The 22137-nt window shown below is 43.8% G+C and overlaps 1 protein-coding gene across 1 annotated transcript in view; it reads left to right on the top strand.

Annotated features, from left to right (window-relative positions):
* The window catches only part of LOC141083191 (protocadherin gamma-B1-like), a 137735-nt gene extending 132980 nt beyond the window's left edge, over positions 1 to 4755 (top strand). The window contains exon 8 of the mRNA XM_073567356.1: positions 1996 to 4755. Coding sequence (XP_073423457.1) covers positions 1996 to 2219 — 224 coding nt within the window. The 3' untranslated portion in view covers positions 2220 to 4755. The remainder of the gene's footprint in view (positions 1 to 1995) is intronic.
* Positions 4756 to 22137: the final 17382 nt, after the last annotated feature.

Raw genomic sequence — 22137 nt, 5'->3', positions numbered from 1 at the left:
ACCAGATGCGTTAGAATCGGGCCACCATCTAGTAGTTACATATATGGTTGCATAGCTTGAAAAAAAGACCTAGGTCCATCAAGATCAACCTTTCTCCACCAATTGTACATTTTGTCACTAAATTATCTATTACCCACAATGTTATGTGTACTGAGGAAATCATCCAGCAATTTCATAAAAGCTGTCATAGTGTCTGCCATTATTACCTCTTGTGGTCGGGCATTCCGCAGTCTGACTGCTCTAACTGTAAAGAACCTTTTCCTATTTAGCTGCTGGAATCGCCTTTCTTCCACCCGTAATGAGTGCCCCCTGGTCCTGAGAATGGTCCTTGGAAGGAATAGGTCATGGGCAAGTCTTTTGCATTGGCCACATATATATTTTTACATATAAATTAGATCTCCTCTGAGATGTCTTTTTTCTAAGCTAAACAAACCCAACTTTTCCAACCTCTTCTCATCTGAGAGGCTTCCATCCCTTGTAATAATCTAGTTGCTGCCTTTGAACTGACTATAACTTCTGAATATCAATTTTAAAATGTGGAGCCCAAAGCTGGATCCCATATTCTAGATGTGGCCTCACCAGTGATTTATAGGGGGTAACAATACGTTGGGATCGTGGGATTTTATCTCTCTTTTTATACATCATAAAATCTTTGCTTTTGCGGCTGCCACTTGACATTGAGTGCTGCTGCTCAGCTTACTTGTAACCAGAATACCCAAGTCCTTCTCCTGTTCTGTAGTCCCGAGTATACTCCCAATTACTTTATATACAGCAATAGGCTTATGCCGTCATATGTGTATTACTCTACATTTATCTACATTAAACCTCATTTGCCAAGTGTTTGCCTACTCAGACGTCTCATTCAGATTATTCCAGTATCTCAGCAGTTTTACAAAACCAGAGTCACATTAACTTTGCAAACCAATTCAGGCATACGCCTACTACTGAAACCATGGGATTTACTTATATTATTTGGAATTGGCCGCAGCCACATGGGGACATTACTAGAAATATTTCTTCTATGGGACTAAAAAAGCTGAGGAATAATAGTAATACTAATGTATTTTAAAGAAAAATACATTTAAATTGATTTTCCCACCATGGTGCATTTATCTGAGCTACCCATCTTCCCATTTGAATTCCATTTTTAGGCTCTGATTACTTTGATCATTGCTTGTGGGCCTATCTGTTCTACAGGGTGGGTCATTTATATGGATACACCTAAATAAAATGGGAATGGTTGGTGATATCAACTTCCTCTTTGTGAAATGTAAAACTGTCACGTAGTCCTCCATATTCATGAGCTCTCTATAACCCAATCTCAGCCAGTGATTTCTGCCTATGCACAGTGTACACAGAAAGCAGCCAATCAGTGGTGTGGGCACGGTTATATAGAGAACAGCTAGATCTGCAGCAGACAGGGATTTTATCAAAACGACAGTAAACAGCCCACTAAGTGATACATTGCTGGAATCTGGGTCTCTGCACCAGCATAATGTTGTTCTAAGGTTAGGTGGCAAAAGTCTGGGGATAGATTTTTGCCACCTAACCTTGGAGCAGAGAGTTTTACTCGATCACTAGTGATAACTTCCTGCTGATAATACTATGATTTTACCAAAACTATGGCAAGCAGCCCAGTAAGTGACACATCACGGGAATCAGAGTTTTTGAACCTACATTAAGCTGCTCTCTCAGATTAGGTGGCATAAACCTGGTGACAGATTCCCTTCAAGGGGTTACTCCCATCTCTTCAAGCTATCCCCTATGCACTGATTTAGTTGGCTTTCTCCAAAAATGGGGTGATAGTGCACATGTCTGGCCACTGCTTCATTCAGATGCAGCTATGCAGAGCCCTATTCTTGGGACCGGTCTGGATTCTACTGGATAGATCCACACCAATCATCAATTTTTCTTATCCTTTAATGTGAATGTGTTCCAGAATACAGTCTTGTTATCTATACTTTAGCTGATCGCTATTTCTTTGCTTCCCAACAGAAGCCGCTGAAGGAGGTGCTGCTGTCGCAGGAGGAACAGGTACAATGGGCCTCAGTGCTCGCTATGGACCACAGTTCACACTGCAACATGTCCCAGACTACAGACAAAACATCTACATTCCAGGAACGACATCAACACTCACTAACGCTGCCGGAAAACGAGATGGAAAAGCAGGAGCACCTTCAGGGAACAAGAAGAAATCTGGCAAAAAGGAGAAGAAATGAAGATAAATCCTGCTTGTAAACAGCGCGGAATCCCGCACGAACATGTCCATCAAATATCTACGGGCGATGTTCAATGTCTTATCTACAAAGGAAGAGAGTGTTCAAATTGGTTGCATGAGTCATCATCAGGGCCAGTAGCAGGGTCCTCTCTGCTATTAGCTCCTATGATGATGGACACTGGATATCTGAGCCCTGTCGAAACGCGCCAAGATTTTCTATTGGCCAGGTTCTTCTATTTTGCAACGTCATTTCTTAACCAATGATGTCCTCTTTTTACATAGAGCCCAGCCCCGCTGGTAGTAATCCACATTCTTATAGAAATTCTTCCAATGTATATATGTATTGCTAAACAGTTATTTATAATTTATCAGCATCGGAGACGTATTCTTTAAGCTTCGTTAACCCAGGTGGCTTTTTGTTTTAGCAGAAAATTATTTTTTAAAAAAATGAAGAAAAAAAAAATTAAGTTGACGTTTGGTTTTTAGAAATGAGAACAAACACGTTTTCCTTTTCAGTAGAAGAATATTTGTTTTCTAGACTTTTCGGGAAAGAGTTTTATGACACTCAAAAAGCAAAAACATAAAAATAATTAAATCCATGTGAAGAAAAAGGTCACACTCGACAGGATGAAGTATAGCTCCTTTATTGACACGTAGTTACATGTCAGGTCAGAGTAGAGTGGCAAGAGTGTTCACAAGCTGACAACGGCCGTTTCTCACTGTTCTAGCGCTTCCACGGGACCTGTGCGAAACGGCCGTTGTCAGCTTGTGAACACTCTTGCCACTCTACTCTGACCTGACATGTAACTACGTGTCAATAAAGGAGCTATATTTCATCCTGTGGAGTGCGACCTTTTCACATGGATTCAATTATTTGATCACTGCGAGGTCAAGCACCCAGGAGCATTGGATGACAGCTTGCTGCCAGACGCATACCATCAGCTGATATATGGTAATAGCGGTGCCGTCCGCGACTTCTATTTTCTCACTCATTGTGTTGGATAAAAATAATTAAACAAAACAAAATTTGTGGCTTTAGAAGAATAGTAAAAAGAAGCCGAGAAAAGAGTGTCTGTGAAAGGACCAAGGTTAATGGGTGACCATTTGGGGTTAAGAGTAAATACTGTACATTCTTTACATTTTTTCGGGAAATGGATGTTTTGGAACATGCTAGGATCCAGAAGATTTCGACTTGCTACGAGTCACGGTTTAGGACGGGGACAGGATTACGATTCTTCTCAGCTCTTAAAGAGAAAATTTATCGCTTTCATTTGCTGCGTCAAGGTATGCATGTGTAATAATTTCTACAGGATAGTCTTCCTTCTGCATGTACGTATCCAGCATGGAATGTATGCATTCTTTATATAGAATGAGAAATATAAAAAAGTAAGCTTGTTTAATGCAGGCCAGATATATAGATTTTAAAAAATTAGAATTTCCAAGGTGCCATTTTTGGTCTAAAAAAAAAAATAAATAAACTACAAAAAAGATTGACGCAAAGGGTTTTATCACTTTACATAATTGTAAAAAAAATATAAATATTCATAAATCAAATCACAGCTTTCAAGGACACAGAGCTGATTAAAAAAAAAAAATCAAACGTCTTGATGAGGTGACATCAGAAAAATAAAAAAAATAAAGATAGAACAAACAAAATGACGATAAATAACATTTCAGATATTTAAAATGAAAAGAAATATATAGATTTCCTCTTTATTAATTTTGCATTTCTGTGTTTTTTTTTCTTTCTTTTACATGTGACGTATGGTAGGATGATTTTTAGGTTTCACTTACATATTATCTTTTATCTCAAAAAGGGCAACGATTAATCCTATTTTTTTGCAATGCATATGAGAAAATGGTTCGTATTATATTGATTATTTCTTGAATTTCTGCTGGAGGATATTTTGGAGGCAGATCCGATGTTCCGATGCCTTGAGCAGTAAAGCGTTGTATCTCGTGCTTGCTGCTTGACGATGATAACAGCATTAATTACAGTTCTATGATATAAAGCATCATACACTAACCGCTGCACACTATGCCAACGCCTCTCCTGTAACATCAGGTTGCAACCACTAGTTCAGCCTTTCTATGGGTATCTCCACATTAACCCTTTCCAGAGCTTGTAACACTATTGAATAGGGCGGTCACACAAGTCGTTTAGTGGTGGATGATTTTTTTTTTTTAATTTTTAGTTCTTTACTTTACAGCAAAACCTTCATTGTAGTATAGCTGGTATTGTAATCTAGTATTTCCGTGATCCTTTCATCCCTGTATATAACTTGTGGACTGCAGTACTTTAATTCCTCCTGTACCTTTCTGTGTGGTTTGTGATATAAATGTACATTAAACCCATCTGTCTTTTCATTGTGTCTATTTCTGACCTGTACTTTGATTATAAATATGCTTTCACCCTTCTTATAGTAGTATAGACTAATGTCAATGTATTACACTCACGTTTTATACAATAATATTTATATTGCTTTTTCTTTCTTTGAAGAAAAAAAATGAAAATAAAATGTTTTCTTCCAAAAATATTTTTTTTTGTTTTTTATAATTGTTATTTATTATGTAAATGTTAAAGGGAACCTGCCAGCAGTTTTTTGCTATGTAATCTGATGATGGGGCAGTGAGCCTGATTCTAGTGATGTATCACTTACTGAAGTTTTAATAGAATCCCTGTTTTCCCTATAGATGTAGCAGTGGTCAGAATTCTGAGCTGTGCATAATCCCGCCCTCATCACTGACTGGAAGCTTCCTGTGTACACAAACTGCCAATCAGTGGTAGGGGGCGGGGTTACATAGTCCTTCAGTGATAATCTGGTGATAAAACACTGATTGTACTGAAACTACTGCACACAGCTGACACATCCCTGGTCAGGCTCTCTGCCCCTACATTATGCTGCTCTTAGATTTAATTGCAAAAACATGCTGACAGATTCCTTTTGAAGGGAACCTGTCACATGATTCATGATATCCGAACCATGTGTCATATAATTCAGAGACCAGATCTGGCAAGTCAGCCAATGTATGTTTAAACTGGTGTCAGATTATGTCATTCTTGGTTTGGACAGCATGAATCATGTGATAGGTGTACTCATAAAGGGATGGCTTGAGCACTGTTCACATAGCACAAATCACAGTGCTCCGCGTGTCTGCTATAGGATGGATACCAGAAGTACCCGATGGACCTCAAGGCCTTCTAATGGAGCCAGTCACATTCTGCTGAGGTGTAATCATTACAATGCGAAAATGACTCTATAGATGAGTGGCACAACATTAATCCAAATGAATTGAATTACTTATCCAATATACAGTGGGTACGGAAAGTGTTCAGACCCCTTTAAATTTTTCACTCTTTGTTTCATTGCAGCCATTTGGTAAATTCAAAAATGTTCATTTTTTCTCATTAATGTACATTCTGCACCCCATCTTGACCGAAAAAAAACAGAAATGTAGAAATTTTTTCAAATTTATTAAAAAACAAATACGAAATATCACATGGTCTTATTGCTCAATATTGAGTAGACGCACCCTTTGGCGCTAGTACAGCCATGAGTCTTCTTGGGAATGGAAATTTAAACGGGTCTGAATACTTTCCGTACCCACTGTATTATAGTGCAGACAGTACTACAGGTTCCAGCTCTTACGACCTCCAACTCAACCAAGAACAGTAGAGGGAACAGCAGAGTTTTAGCATCAATTATGTCATACACAAATTAATTGGATTACTGTGTACAATTTTGGTTTCCAGTGTATATGGAGGACATAGCTGAACTAGAGCAAGTGCACAGAAGAGCAGCAAAGGTTATTAAGGGAATAGGTGGATGCAATACGAAGACAGGTTATTAAACTTTGGGTTCTTCAGTATGGAAAAACGAAGGCTTAGGGGTGATCTTGTTACTATGTACAAATATATGGGGGGACAGTACCAAGACCTTTCTAATGAACTTTTTACACTTAGGCCTGTAAGGTGGACAAGGAGGCATCCTCTACATCTGTAGGAAAGACGGTTTAGGCATAATCACAGATGCAGATTCTTTACTGTAAGGCTAGGTTCAGATTTGCAGATGTCAGAGCTGCGGAGGGCTGCGTAGTGCCTCTGTGAAGCTCCGCCCACTGCCGCACCGCCTCCGTTCAGCTCCGCCTACGTCTGCATGCGGCCTGCGTACCTATCTTTAACATTGGGTACGCAGGCCATGCGGATGTATACAGATGCGTCCGCATGCGTCGTTTCAACGCTGCGGTGGCCTGCATTGAACGCAACATGTTGCATTTTGTTGCGGTTGTGCAGCGTCAAAACGACGCATGCGAACGCATCAGCATACATCCGCATGGCCTGCATACCCAATGTTAAAGATAGGTACGCAGGCCGCATGCAGACGTAGGTGGAGCTGAAAGGAGGTGTGGCAGTGGGCGGAGCTTTACGGAGGAACTACGCAGACCTACGCAGCTCTGACATCCGCAAATCTGAACCTAGCCTAAAAGCAGTGAAACTATGGGAAACTCGGCCACATGATGTAATAGTTAATTCACTACAAAAGTACAAGGAGGGCCTGCATGCCTTTCTTGAAACATAATATTACAGGTTATTGGTTCTAAATTCTGTGATGGGGCATCGATTCAGTGACATAGTCTGATTCCCATATGTGGAGTCAGGAGTTTTTCCCCCTATTATGGGGCAATTAGCATCTGCCTTTCATTCATTTGGTTCAATGTATTTGTTCTAGCTTAAACCCAAATGCCTTATTTCTACCTTCAACCTTACAACCATGAGACTCTGTGGATCCCATTGTGAAGCTGCTATTTGTCCATGGAAACTTTTCTTGCTTTTTGGGGAACAACACTGCTGTACTATACAGTCATGGCCAAAAGTTTTGAGAATGGCACAAATATTAATTTTTACAAAGTCTACTGCTTCATTTTTTCTAATGGCAATTTGCATATACTCCAGAATGTTATAAAGAGTGATCAGCTTAACAGCAATTACTTGCAAAGTCAATATTTGCCTAGAAAATGAACTTTATCCCCCAAAACACATTTCAACATCATTGCAGCCCTGCCTTAAAAGGACCAGCTAATATCGTTTCAGTGATTGCTCCATTAACACAGGTGTGGGTGTTGATGAGGACAGGGCTGGAGATCAATCTGTCATGATTAAGTAAGAATGACACCTCTGGACACTTTAAAAGGAGGCTGGTGCTTGGCATCATTGTTTCTCTTCTGTTAACCATGGTTATCTCTAAAGAAACACGTGAAGTCATCATTGCACTGCACAAAAATGGCCTAACAGGGAAGAGTATCGCAGCTAGAAAGATTGCACCTCAGTCAACAATCTATCGCATCATCAAGAACTTCAAGAAGAGAGTTTCCCTTGTTGCCAAAAAGGCTCCAGGGCGCCCAAGAAAGACCAGCAAGCGCCAGGACCGTCTCTTAAAAGTGTTTCAGCTGCGGGATCGGGCTACCAGCAGTGCAGAGCTTGCTCAGGAATGGCAGCAGGCAGGTGTGAGTGCATCTGCACGCACTGTGAGGCGGAGACTCTTGGAGCAAGGCCTGGTCTCAAGGAGGGCAGCAAAGAAGCCACTTCTCTCCAGAAAAAACATCATGGACAGACTGATATTCTGCAAGAGGTACAGAGAGTGGACTGCTGAGGACTGGGGTAAAGTCATTTTCTCTGATGAATCCCCTTTTCGATTGTTTGGGACATCTGGAATACGGCTTATTCGGAGAAGACGAGGTGAGCGCTACCACCAGTCTTGTCTCATGCCAACTGTCAAGCATCCTGAAACCATTCATGTGTGGGGTTGCTTCTCAGCCAAGGGAATGGGCTCTCTCTCAGTCTTACCTAAAAACACAGCCATGAATACAGAATGGTACCAGAATGTCCTCCGAGAGCAACTTCTCCCAACCGTCCAAGAGCAGTTTGGCGATCAACAATGCCTTTTTGAACATGATGGAGCACCTTGCCATAAAGCAAAGGTGATAACTAAATGGCCCAGGGAACAAAACATAGAGATTTTGGGACCATGGCCTGGAAACTCCCCAGATCTTAATCCCATTGAGAACTTGTGGTCAATCATCAAGAGACGGGTGGACAAACAAAAACCTTCAAATTCAGACAAAATAAAAGCATTGATTTTGCAAGAATGGACTGCTATCAGTCAGGATTTGATCCAGAAGTTGATTGAGAGCATGCCAGGGAGAATTGCAGAGGTCCTGAAGAAGAAGGGTCAACACTGCAAATATTGACTTGCTGCATTAACTCATTCTGTCAATATAACCTTTTGTTACTCATAATATTGTTGCAATTATATTTCTGTATGTGATAAAAACATCTGACAAACACACATAAAAATCAGAGGGCAGCAGATCATGTGAAAATATAATATTTGTGTCATTCTCAAAACTTTTGGCCATGACTGTACAGTAGTGTACGTGTGAGCAAAGAGGCAGAGGAACATGATGTTCCAAATCTTTTAACAGTGATCTGTGCCAAATATAATAGTAATATTACAGGGACCAATCAATTGGGCATAAGGGGTTATCCAACTGAATAAAATAATTGGTCAAAGCCAGGAAATATTATAAAATAACAAATTAATCCATGCTCACATGTTCAAATCCCACCACCCCAATACATATACAATATATATACAAAAGGACTGGGACATCTACACATGGGACACTTAACGACATCCCATTCTAAATTCATGTGTCTGCTGGAATTTGTGCCAAAATATCGAGAAGAGTATTTGCGAAATCGGACACTGATGGTGGACAATATCCCAAAGGTCTTCGTCTAGTTCATCCCAAAGGTATTCAAAAATGTTGAGGTCAGGGCTCTGGGCAGTTCTTCTACACCAAACTACTACAAGTGTAGAGGGTATGCTGGAGGCTGGTTCGTGCCCAGCATCCCTGTGCGTACCTTCTTTGTGAAACCGGGTACGTTTTACATGTAATGTGTCATGTGGTATTGTTTGATTGTATATTATTGTGCCAAGCAATGTACTGCATTGTGTAAGTTATGTACCTTTATGGGTTAGGGATAGAAATAGGGTTAAAATAGGACTTAGGACAGTAGGGGGCACTATAGAGTAGGAGTTTAGAGTGGGTGAAAATAGTAAAGAGCTAAGCAATAGGATGTTAGCTAGTGGAAGGAGCTAGTGAAAGGGTGAGGAGAGTTCTTCCTGAGGTAAATCAGTTAGTGAAGTGTTGCAGAACTGACAAGTCATGACAGAGGCTCATCAGTCCAGGCCCTACGAGTGATCAGACATATGAGCACGAGCAGATCTGAGTAGCATGAGAGAAATAGTGGCTAGGTTTATGAGAAACTCCCGTGATGTCTGAGACCTACGGTCTGAGAGGGATTGGCAGCGGCATCCTTTCTTTTCGCTCAGTATGGGGCAAATGGACGGGGAGCACCAGGAACAAGCTAGACCGGCTACTCAGGGAGCTGCAGTACCGAAGGATACAGAACGGGAACACATGTCAGAAAGGACCAGGGACAACTCAGGGAAAGGAGTGTCCGTAACATGTGAAGATTGCTGTCTGTATCAAAACTGGATGGGCTAAGTAAAGTTGTTATATTTGAATTGAACTTGGACTTTGAGAATCTTTGCGTGTTGCTGAAGAAAACGAGAATTCTGCAACCTGAGAACTCCAACCCACAGGTGGGTGAATTGCACCGCACACACAACACAGACAAGAAGGGACACTTTATTAATGCAGCAGGGCACCAGGGTGTGTTGGAGCAGCAGTAGCCCCTCGCCATGACTACTATCCTGGCCCCTGTTACACAGCCATGCCTTTATGGACCGTGTGGCCCTGGGGCACAATCTTGGGGAATAAAAAAAAGGGCTTTCCCCAGTCTGTTCCCACAAAGTTTCAAGCAAATAAAGGTCCAAAATGTCTTAAACCATCAAGATTTCCCTTCACTGGAACTAAGGAGACTAGGCCAACCATGGGAGAACAGCCATATAGTATTATCCCTCCTCCACCAAACTCCACAACTGGCAGAATGTGGTCAGGCAGGCAATGTTCTCCCATTAACCAAACCCAGACAAAAAACATGGGTCACAAAGTTCAAGATGGGGTCCGTCAAATGCATAATATGAATCAATGAATATGAAGAGCAAGGTGACCAGTAAAATAGGACAGTGGGAAACAGAGATATATGCAAAATAAGTGCAATAATTAGGTATAGAAATGTCTGAGCTCACTGAATGTAAGAAATGACAGTGCACTATAAGAGAGAAAAAAATGGCCACATGGGTGTTAATATGGTATATCAGTAGAGCATGTATGATACGAGATGATTGGAGCCCTAGCCAAGAGAAATCATAGCTGGTATATAGAGAGTATATGAAGGTAAACACATACCCATAAATAGTTGTTTCATGCCGAGATGATGCCCACCCAAACGCACGTTTCAACGGTCTGCCTTTATCTGGGGTGGCACTATCCTTATGGCCGCTGTCGCCTTTCTGTAATGTTTTGACTCACCCGTTTATGATTATTTGATCCATATATTTTATTTTACCTCCTTGGGTCACTGGACCCCATATTTATTGCCACTTTTTTTCTATATACTCTGGGATTCTAAGATATTTAGAAAGTACAACGTTCCCTCTGTTCCAATTTTTCCATGAGTAAAAAGAAGAGGGTTTCTCTGATAAGACATATTACAAAGTTGGTTATTCTCATGTGTACTATCAGTTTATAAAATAAAGATTAAAACAACGGCTACTCTTAAGACTCAATATAAGATTTTAGCTTTAGCTGTGACTCCCATAGCAGTGCGCAGCCTCCTCTCCGATCATGAAAAAGGCAGTAACAATAAAAGATAGGCACTAAAAGGGAGAGGATGGAAACACTGTGTGCCGGCACCACGCTGTCATCAGTATATCTGATGACTATAAATATTACGTCTTTGGTATGACGTGCCGGCAAGTACTTTTTTCACACCACTGTCTTTTTTTTGTATATTTTTTGTCATTCTGAATTACTACACCAGATATAGCACAGTACGGTAGGATAGGAAAATCCGGTGATCCGGCGACATAAACAGTGCTGGCGTCTGGCGGAGGAGGAGAAGAGCAGCATAGAAACAAGGAGCAGAATTAGCCGGCTAAGGGGATTATTGATTAGATGCTCTCTGCCACTGATCTGCAAAACAAAGGACAAAATCCATTAGTGACGGGGAATTGCCTAGAGACAGAGGAGGCAGAAAAGTGCAATGTAGGTTACCGTCCGATGCGATAATCACCAATTACAGCCCTCTGTCTGCAGCCAGTCACATTGTTACTAGGCAGTGTCTGCAGCGTTTTATGCCATGGAGCGTAATTACAGGGATTTCCCCGATTTCGGTCATGTCGGCACTTGCTGTAGAAGATGTGACTCTGTGATATGTCTATTTCAGCTTTATTATATTTTTATATAAAGATCATGTAATTATAACCATGGGCCAAATCCGTGCAGGCATAGTGCATGATTAATCGGAGACCCTGCATTACTCAGTGATAGAGCCCCCTACTATTCCCAATGTTTTCGAAAGAAAAAAGCTAAGAGTATATCAGACATTATAATCACCATGTGGCTATATGGACCCTGAATTTATTATTGCTATTGTCTGTATGACTTTTTATAGGCTCCATATCGACTATTTTTCTGAGTTCAGTGTACCCTGATAGCATTGCAAATACCATGTCATCAATGAAGCCCACCATGATTAATTGTTACGCGGGGACCATGATAACTCTGATGCCCCTTAAAGCGACTCTGTCATATTTCCCATGCACAGGCGTAGTGTGTGGAGCTAGGGGCAAGGCAAGTATTTTCCACCCCATAAAGGGAGTCTGTTAGCAGACGTTTGCTACGTAATCTGAGAGCAGCGTAATGTAGGATAAGTGAGCCTGATTCCAGCGATGTGTCACTGGCTAGGCTGTGTGCTATAGTTTCAACATAAACAGAAGATTATCACTGAAGGACTAGATGCCTCGTGCAGGCCAGTCTGGCTAATCAGTGTAACCTCGCCCCCAAAACTGATTTAGCAGCTAGCTGACAAAGTACAGTGCACACAGGGATGTGGGCGGGGTTATACACAGCTTAGCTTTATGACTTCTGCTACATCTACGACAGAGGGATTCTATCAAAACTACTACCTTTTCCTGAGGTCCAAATTTATTTAGGGGTCTGCTTTGGTGTATGAAATAATACTGGTGTGTGATCTGGAAGTCTGAATTAATTTTGGCTTCTGAATTATTTCATTATTATTATTATTATTATTAATAATCATTTAATTGCTGTCATGAAATATATTTCAGTTTCTCATCGCATTTTGAGTGCCAAATGCTATGGTATCACAGGATAGGATGCTACTTTGGCACCAATTTACCAGAAGTGCTGTATTTTCTCTTGTTGTCTCGTATATGTGTGCAAGGCAAGGAAAGAACAGCTTAGCACACCTGCAACTCATTCATCCTGGGTACTCAGTGGCTGGATTAGAGCAACAAAAATGGAGACTTTCTTAAAAAGTTATATTCATCCAAATGTTAGAAATCGCAAAAGGAACACAGATATTCAGACATCTGAATTACAATTCCTTATTCAGAGCTATGAATATGGAGGTGTAATTCCGAAATGCATCAGTTCTGTATATTTTTGTTTCTTTTGTAGCATTTTACAAATATACTTATTGACTTCCCCTGGATGAAGCTGTGCTGCAGCGATACGCATGGGTTTTATCCCCGCATTCCTTCTCTCACTACAACCACCCATCATGACTGCCTTTTCCCCACATGCATCTTTTGAATCAGTACTATTCCTGACTTGATTCTCAGCCTGCCCCCTTGCTTCCATGGGATCAGGTATACCCCTCAGGATTCCTGTATCCTATTCTCCATTTGGTGGCTTTCCTTTTTATTCTTTGCTTCAGCTTGCCTTATTTGACCATCATTGCTCATTGGGTTAGGCAGGCTATAACCTATTCTTCATTTGGCAGCTTTCTGTTAGGAGTGGCGGAAGGCACTAAATAAAAATATAAATAAAGTGCCTTCGCCACTCGGGGTCCACCGTGCAGAGGATGTAAAAACTGCTGCTAGGTGACGATAGAGCAATCTGGTGGTAGTGTGCACTGGGTTAACTGCACCCAATGTGCACTGCACAGACTCTGTTGAACTCACAGAGTCCTAGAAACAACAATAAACACAAAAACGCTGAGTCTGTTTAGGTCACAGAACTACAGCGCTGCACCCGTGGTATCTGGTCACAGGAGTAGCACTAGATGGTGGTACTTACTCCATCTAGACCTACCGACAAGGATCTGGTGTAGAGCTTCGCAACCGCACGCAAAGCTGCAACTGCAGCGCGACAAGAACAGAGCCGCTGCAATGACACTGCTAACTAGCAGGCGCAATGCTGACGCTAGGCTGCTGAGGCGATGGAGCAATAGCGCGCTGGCACTGATACTGGCAATAACACAGGCACTCTCACAAACATAGTATCAGAGGGTAGGGGTTTCCAATGAGTCATTCACCAGTCCATGCATCCATCAAACAAACATACAGCAGCAGTATGGCTATACTAGCGCATGGCGGAACAGCCATGCGCGCTTTTTATAGCGAACGGGACCTTCCGGAAATCTCCAGGTCTCCAAGAGGAGCCAATGGGATCCGACACAGGACCTGAACACCTGACTCCCGAACTCCAATGGGAGTTCGTCCCATGAGCATGCTCAGATGCAGGAGAAGAGGACTTAGCCTCTGGAGAGAGTTGCCGCAAGGCAATCTCCTCTGCAGTCTCCTCTACAGCAGATGAGGAGCAGGAGACTGCAGAATGTGAGGATCTAGATTTCAGCAAAGGAGAGGCAGAAATCTGACTCCTAACATTACCCCCCCTCCTAGGGCCCCCCTCCCTGAGCCTTCCGGACCATAAGCCTGTGCCCTACAGTGGCATAGGGCTCAAACTCGCCCAAAGGCGAGCTTGGTGTCCTGGTGGGTGATACAGTGAACCGGGACACATGGAAGGCGTCAGTGGAGGCAAGGTCACCAGGTTTCAGAAGGGACACCTGGGAGATAGCGGGAGCAGGCGAAGGAACAGAGCGCCGCCGAGAGTCGGCGACCGTCACCACTCTCTGTCTAGGAAGGCTATCCTGAGCACATGAGGCACAGGCCTGAATAAATCTTTTGATGTCCCAAGCCCTGTGGGGCCACCAATACGCGCCGGCTAACAGCTTCGTAGTTTGCATATAGCCCCGATGGTTATGCGCATTGGACGCGTGTGCCCATGCAAGGACCTGAGCCCTAAGATGAGGAGGGACAAAGGTCTCGTCGACCGGCTCAGAGTCTGACCATTGCGGGGAGCTGGCTTCCTGAGAAGCAGCACACACATGATGACAACCGCAAATGGAAACTTGAGCCGGAGCTGTATCAAAACTGGTACAAGACACCTCCATGGGCTCTGGGGGTAGAACCTCTGGCTCAGGCAGCTCCAGAGGCTCAAAAAATTTGAGAGCCGGACTATCTCTCCGCTTGGAGTGCGCACGCTCCATACCGCACTCCGAAAAACGGAGGTCAATACGTGAGGAGACAGAAATTAGCTCCTCCAAGGTAGTGCGGATCTCTCTAGTAGAGAGAGCATCCTTGACATGCTCCGCTAGCCCTCGCCAAAAAACGGGAATCAGGGCCTAGTCGGACCATTCCAAATCGGACTCCAGTGTCCGAAAACAGACGGCATACTGGCTAACCGAGAGGGATCCCTGAGTAAGAGCGAGTAACTGCAGAGACGTGTCGTGCGTGACCAGTGGGCCGAGGAAAACCTGCTTGATAGCCATTAACAGGTGACCTGCGGTCCGAATATCAGGGTCACCGCGCTCCCACAAAGGTGTAGCCCATTCCAAGGCCTTGCCCGACAGTAGGGAAATAGCAAATGCCACCTTGGCCCGTTCCGTAGGGAATTGCACGGCCAGAAGCTCCAGGTGGATTGAGCACTGGCTGATGAAGCCCCTACAAGAGGCACCATCCCCAGAAAACTTATCGGGTAATGGGAGGCGGGTGACTGTCGGTGCGAGGGTGGACACGGACATACGGCCTACCGCATCAGTTAGAGCCTGTACAGCAGCATCAGTAGTTTTTGCAACGGCAAGAGCCTTTTCAAGAGTAACTGTTATGAATGAGTCACCGGAGGAGAAAACAAAAATACAAGCTAAGTCCAGAAAACCGGAGAGGTTGGTAGCTATCGGATTGCAGACCCCTGATCCTATACACCACAACTAACAGTAGCCGTGGGGGGTTCCTACGGTGCCCTAGACCCCTCGTCACAGCCGGAGAACTACATAAGCCTAAAGAAGGAAAGGGGAAATCTAAACTGCCCCAGAGCAGACTCCAAAGCAATAGACAGCCCCCAACATGTATTGTCGGTGAAAAACAGATGAAGACAGAAAGACAGGCTGAGCAAACGATGGGGCCCAACTAACTAGATAGGACAGGACAGAAAAGATGCTGGCTGCAATCCGCAAAAAACTCTACCAAAAATGTCCCAACCGTCTGATAGGGAAAAAGGCACTGAAGTCGCTAGACTTCAAAATCAGCACTCAGGTATATTCTGAAAACAGAGCAAAGAGATCAACTGATCAGAGACAAAAAAGGAATTCAGCCACTCCCAACCAGGACTGGCTGAATACAAACACTAAGTAAACCAGACAAAATCTCATGGAATAACAGCAGGGCAAAAACTTAGCTTTTAGTAGACAGGAACTAAGCTGGATGCAAGAGCTCAGAGCAGAAAGGATCACCAGCAGCCCTGCAGGGCGTCGGCTGCCTTATATCCACTCAGAAATTCCAGATGTCCAATCACACTCCGCCTTCAGATGACAGGTTCTTCCCATCCCAATCAATTTCACTACCTCTCTTCACCAGCAGAGGGAGTTCATCAGACATCAAAGGTGAAGGGGAGAATGAACTCACAACAGTACCTCCCCCTTGAGGAGGGGTCACGCTACCAGGGCAATCAGGATGGGCCCAATGAAAAGCACGAACCAATCTTTCGGCATGAATATGAATATCGGATGCAGGGACCCAAGAATTATCCTCCTGGCCATATCCCTTCCATTTAACCAAATACTGGAGTCTCCGTCAAGCCAGGCGAGAATCCAGTATCTTCTCAACCTCCTATTCCACATTATCTTCAACCAATACAGGGTCAGGAGGTGCCACCACAGGAACTACTGGCTCAACAAACCTCTTTAACAGAGACTTATGAAACACGTAATGGATCTTGAATGTAACAGGAAGAGCCAATCAAAAAGAGACTAGATTAAGAATCTCCAAAATCTTGTAAGGTCCAATAAATCTAGGTTTAAACTTTGGAGAAGCCACCTTCATAGAGATATTCTTTGATGACAACCAAACCATATCACCCACCTTAAACCGGGGACCAATGGTCCTATGCCGGTTGGAAAACCGCTGGGCCTTTTCCTGGGAAAGAGGCAACTTATCCACCACTTGGTCCCAAATCTGCTGCATTCTCTCCACCACAGTGTCAACACCTGGGCAGGCAGAAGACTCCACCTGCCCTGAAGAGAATCGAGGATGAAACCCAAAGTTACAAAAAAAAGGTGACATCAAAGTGGCAGAACTAGCTCTATTATTTAAAGCAAATTCGGCCAAGGGCAAAAATGAAACCCAATCATCCTGATCAGCAGAAATAAAACATCTCAAATATGACTCCAAAGTCTGGTTTGTTCTCTCCGTCTGACCATTGGTCTGAGGGTGAAACGCAGAGGAGAAGGACAACTAAATTCCCAGCTTGGAACAGAAAGTCCTCCAAAATCTAGAAACAAACTGAACTCCTCTGTCAGATACAATGTTCTCAGGAATCCCGTGCAAGCGAACCACCTGTTGCAAAAACAAGGGCACCAACTCTGAGGAAGATGGCAACTTAGGGAGTGGTACAAGATGGACCATCTTAGAGAATCTATCACAAATCACCCAAATAACAGTCATTCTCTAAGAGACAGGCATATCAGAGATAAAATCCATTGAAATATGGGTCCATGGTCTCCTGGGCACCGGCAAAGGCATCAACAACCCACTAGAGAGAGAACAAGGTTTAGACCGGGAGCAAGTCCCACAGGACTGCACAAAATTCCTGACATCACGAGACAAGGCGGGCCACCAAAAAGACCAACTCACCAAATCTCTAGTACCAAAAATACCTGGATGACCAGCCAATGCGGAGCAATGAACTTCAGACATTACTCTCTTCCTCCACTGGTCAGGAACATACAATTTTCCAATGGGACAACGCTCAGGTTTGTCCTCCAGAAACTCTTCCAGAACACGTCTCAAATCGGGCGAGATGGCAGAAAGAACTAACCCCTCACCTAAGATGGTAGCAGGCTTGGTCACAATAGGAGAATCAGCAAAGAAACTCCTAGAGAGGGCGTCTGCCTTGCCATTCTTAGTGCCCGGAAGAAAAGAGACCACAAAATCAAAACGTGTGAAAAACAAGGCCCACCTAGCCTGTCTAGGATTCAAGCATTTGGCCGACTCCAGGTAAATCAAATTCTTGTGGTCAGTAAGGACCACGACTTGATGTTTAGCTCCCTCCAACCAATGTCTCCACTCCTCAAATGCAAATTTCATGGCTAACAGTTCCCGATTCCCCACATCATAGTTACGTTCGGATGGGGAGAACTTTCGGGAAAAGAAAGCACAGGGATTCATTTTAGATGTTACAGGATCTTTTTGGGACAAAACAGCTCCTGCACCAATCTCAGAAGCGTCCACCTCTACCTGAAACGGGAGTGAGACATCAGGTTGCCGCAAAACCGGAGCAGAAGTGAACCTTCGCTTCAGCTCCTGAAAAGAAGAAACAGCCTCCGGAGACCAATTCAGCACATCAGCCCCCTTCTTAGTCAAATCAGTCAATGGTTTGGCAATACCAGAAAAATTAGCTATAAATTTACGATAAAAATTAGCAAAACCCAAAAACTTCTGGAGGGCCTTCAAAGAAGTGGGCTGAACCCAATCATAAATGGCCTGTACCTTGGCCGGGTCCATTTCAATAGTTGACGGAGACAAAATAAATCCCAAAAATGAAATCCTCTGTACACCAAAAAGGCATTTCGATCCCTTGACATACAGGGAATTCTCCCTCAAAATCCGGAACACAGTCCGAACATGTTCCACATGAGTCCCAATCCCTGGAAAAGATCAAAATATCATCCAGATAGATGATCAAAAACCTATCCACAAAGTCTCGGAATATATCATTCATGAAGCACTGGAAGACAGAAGTGGCATTAGTGAGCCCAAAAGGCATCACCAGGTACTCAAAATGTCCCTCCGGAGTATTAAACGCCGTCTTCCATTCATCCCCCTGCTTAATGCGAATAAGATTATACGCCCCCCTGAGGTCAAGCTTGGTAAACCAGCAAGCACCTTTAACTCTGGAGAATAGATCAGAAATCAGGGGTAATGGATACTGATATTTATCAGTAATTTTGTTGAGGGAACGATAGTCAATACAAGGCCTTAATGAACCATCTTTCTTGGCCACAAAAAAAAACCCAGCACCTAAGGGTGAAGAGGATGGTCTAATATGACCCTTCTCCAACGACTCCTTAATATATGATCGCATAGCCTCGTGCTCAGGTACAGATAAATTGAAAAGTCGACCCTTGGGAACTTTACACCCAGGGCTCAGCTCAATTGCACAGTCATAACTCCTATGAGGAGGCAAAGACGCAGACTCATTCTCACTAAATACATCATAAAAATCAGCCAAATAGTCAGGAACATCATGAGACTGGGGAGAGGTGGAGAAAATAGGAGCGTCACTAAGGGCACACCGACAACCCCAACTCACCACAGACACAGATTTCCAATCCAAAACTGGATTATGGATTTGCAACCAGGGAAACCCCAGAACGATGGTATCATGCAAATTATGCAACACCAAAAATCTGCAATTTTCTTGATGGTCTGGGGCTACCCGCATTACCACCTGGGTCCAAAACTGAGGTTTATTCTTCACCAAAGGAGTAGCATCAATACCCCTCAAAGGGATAGGCGTCCGCAGAGGTGTCATAGGAAGCCCACAACGTTTAGCAAAATCCAAGTCCATCAGGTTCAGAGCTGCTCCCGAATCCACAAAAGCCTTAGTGGAAAATGTGGACAGGGAGCAGATCAGAGTAATTGCCAGAAGAAACTTAGGTTGAACACCACCCACAGCAAATGTGTGTGCAAAACGTTTCTCTCGTTTAGGGCAGACAGAAATAATATGAGAGGCATCTCCACAGAAAAAACACAGCTTATTACGCCTTCTGAACTCCTGACGTTGCGCCCTAGACAAAACTCTATCACATTGCATAGGTTCAGACATTTGTTCAACAGGTGGCAACACCTCTCGTGCAGTTTTGCGTTCACGCAAACGCTGATCAACCTGAATGGCTAATGACATAGAATCGTCAAGACCAGAGGGAACAGGAAATCCCACCATAGTATCTTTTACGGTTTCTGACAAACCCTTCCGAAAGAGAGCTGCCAAGGCACCATTATTCCAGGTAGTAAGGACCGCCCACTTTCGGAATTTTTGACAGTACAACTCTTCAGAATCCTGACCCTGGCTCAATGCCAACAGGGCCTTTTCAGCCTGATCAATAGCAGTAGGTTCATCATACAACAACCCCAAGGCCTGAAAAAATGCATTCACATCAGTCAGAATAGGATCATCAGGTTTCAAAGAAAATGCCCAATCCTGGGGATCGCCGCGCAGCAAAGAGATGACAATTTTAACCTGCTGCGCGGAGCTCCCCGATGAGTTAGGCTTCAAGGCAAAAAATAATTTACAATTATTCTTAAAATTCAGAAATTTAGACCGATCCCCAAAAAACACATCAGGAGTAGGGATCTTTGGTTCAGCAGCATGTGAATGAGCAAGATAGGTGGAAATTCCCCGCACTTCAGAGTAAGCTGCTCCACACGATCAGACAATTGCTTAATCTCCAATGAGAAAAAATTCCCCCTACGGCCTCAGAGAAATAGAGGAAAAAATATACATAAAAAAAAAAAAAATATTCTGACACTTTTTTTTTTTTTTCTTTTTACAATTCTTTCCTGCTATTGAGCACCCTAAAATCTGCGGTATGGCTGGTGATTCTGTTATGAATGAGTCACCGGAGGAGGAGAAAACAAAAATACAAGCTAAGTCCAGAAAACCGGAGAGGTTGGTAGCTATCGGATTGCAGACCCCTGATCCTATACACCACAACTAACAGTAGCCGTGGGGGGTTCCTACGGTGCCCTAGACCCCTCGTCACAGCCGGAGAACTACATAAGCCTAAAGAAGGAAAGGGAAATCTAAACTGCCCCAGAGCAGACCCCAAAGCAATAGACAGCCCCCAACATGTATTGTCGGTGAAAAACAGATGAAAACACAAACACAGACAGAAAGACAGGCTGAGCAAACGATGGGGCCCAACTAACTAGATAGGACAGGACAGAAAAGATGCAGGCTGTAATCCGCAAAAAACCCTACCAAAAATGTCCCAACCGTCTGATAGGGAAAAAGGCCCTGAAGTCGCTAGACTTCAAAATCACTATATCAGCACTCAGGTATATTCTGAAAACAGAGCAAAGAGATCAACTGATCAGAGACAAAAATGGAATTCGGCCACTCCCAACCAGGACTGGCTGAATACAAACACTAAGTAAACCAGACAAAATCTCATGGAATAACAGCAGGGCAAAAACTTAGCTTTTAGTAGACAGGAACTAAGCTGGATGCAAGAACTCAGAGCAGAAAGGATCACCAGCAGCCCTGCAGGGCGTCGGCTGCCTTATATCCTCTCAGAAATTCCAGATGTCCAATCACACTCCGCCTGTTCAGATGACAGGTTCTTCCCATCCCAATCAATTTCACTACCTCTCTTCACCAGCAGAGGGAGTTCATCAGACATCAAAGGTGAAGGGGAGAATGAACTCACAACAAGTAACTAAGCGGTTCTCAAGCTGCCGTATAAACTGCATGAGTTGCTGCTGATCTGCCATCACTAGCCAGACCCTGGCGGTAGTATAATGTTAGGAGTGGCGGAAGGCACTAAATAAAAATATAAATAAAGTACCTTCGCCACTCGGGGTCCACCGTGCAGAGGATGTAATAACTGCTGCTAGGTGACGACAGAGCAATCTGGCGGTAGTGTGTACTGGGTTAACTGCACCCAATGTGCACTGCACAGACTCTGTTGAACTCACAGAGTCCTAGAAACAACAATAAACACAAAAACGCTGAGTCTGTTTAGGTCACAGAACTACAGCGCTGCACCCGCGGTATCTGGTCACAGGAGTAGCACTAGATGGCGGTACTTACTCCTTCTAGACCTACCAACAAGGATCGGGTGTAGAGCGTCGCAACCGCGAACGCACGCAAAGCTGCAACTGCAGCGCGACAAGAACAGAGCCACTGCAATTACACTGCTAACTAGCAGGCGCAATGCTGACGCTAGGCTGCTGAGGCAATGGAGCAAAAGCGCGCTGGCGCTGGTACTGGCAATAACACAGGCACTCTCACAAACGTAGTATCAGAGGGTAGGGGTTTCCAATGAGTCATTCACCAGTCCATGCATCCATCAAACAAACATACAGCAGCGATATGGCTATACTAGTGCATGGCGGAACAGCCATGCGCGCTTTTTATAGCGAACGGGACCTTCCGGAAATCTCCAGGTCTCCAAGAGGAGCCAATGGGATCTGACACAGGACCTGAACACCTGGCTCCCGAACTCCAATGAGAGTTCGTCCCATGAGCATGCTCAGACGCAGGAGTAGAGGACTTAGCCTCTGGAGAGAGTTGCCGCAAGGCAATCTCCTCTGCAGTCTCCTCTACAGCAGATGAGGAGCAGGAGACTGCAGAGTGTGAGG

This window comes from Dendrobates tinctorius, unplaced genomic scaffold (genome assembly GCF_039654945.1).
Source record: "Dendrobates tinctorius isolate UK_male_01 unplaced genomic scaffold, ASM3965494v1 ptg000020l, whole genome shotgun sequence".
Classification (NCBI taxonomy): Eukaryota; Metazoa; Chordata; class Amphibia; order Anura; family Dendrobatidae; genus Dendrobates; species Dendrobates tinctorius.
Note: the sequence above shows the minus strand (reverse complement) of the source record. Positions and strands in the feature narration are given on the sequence as shown.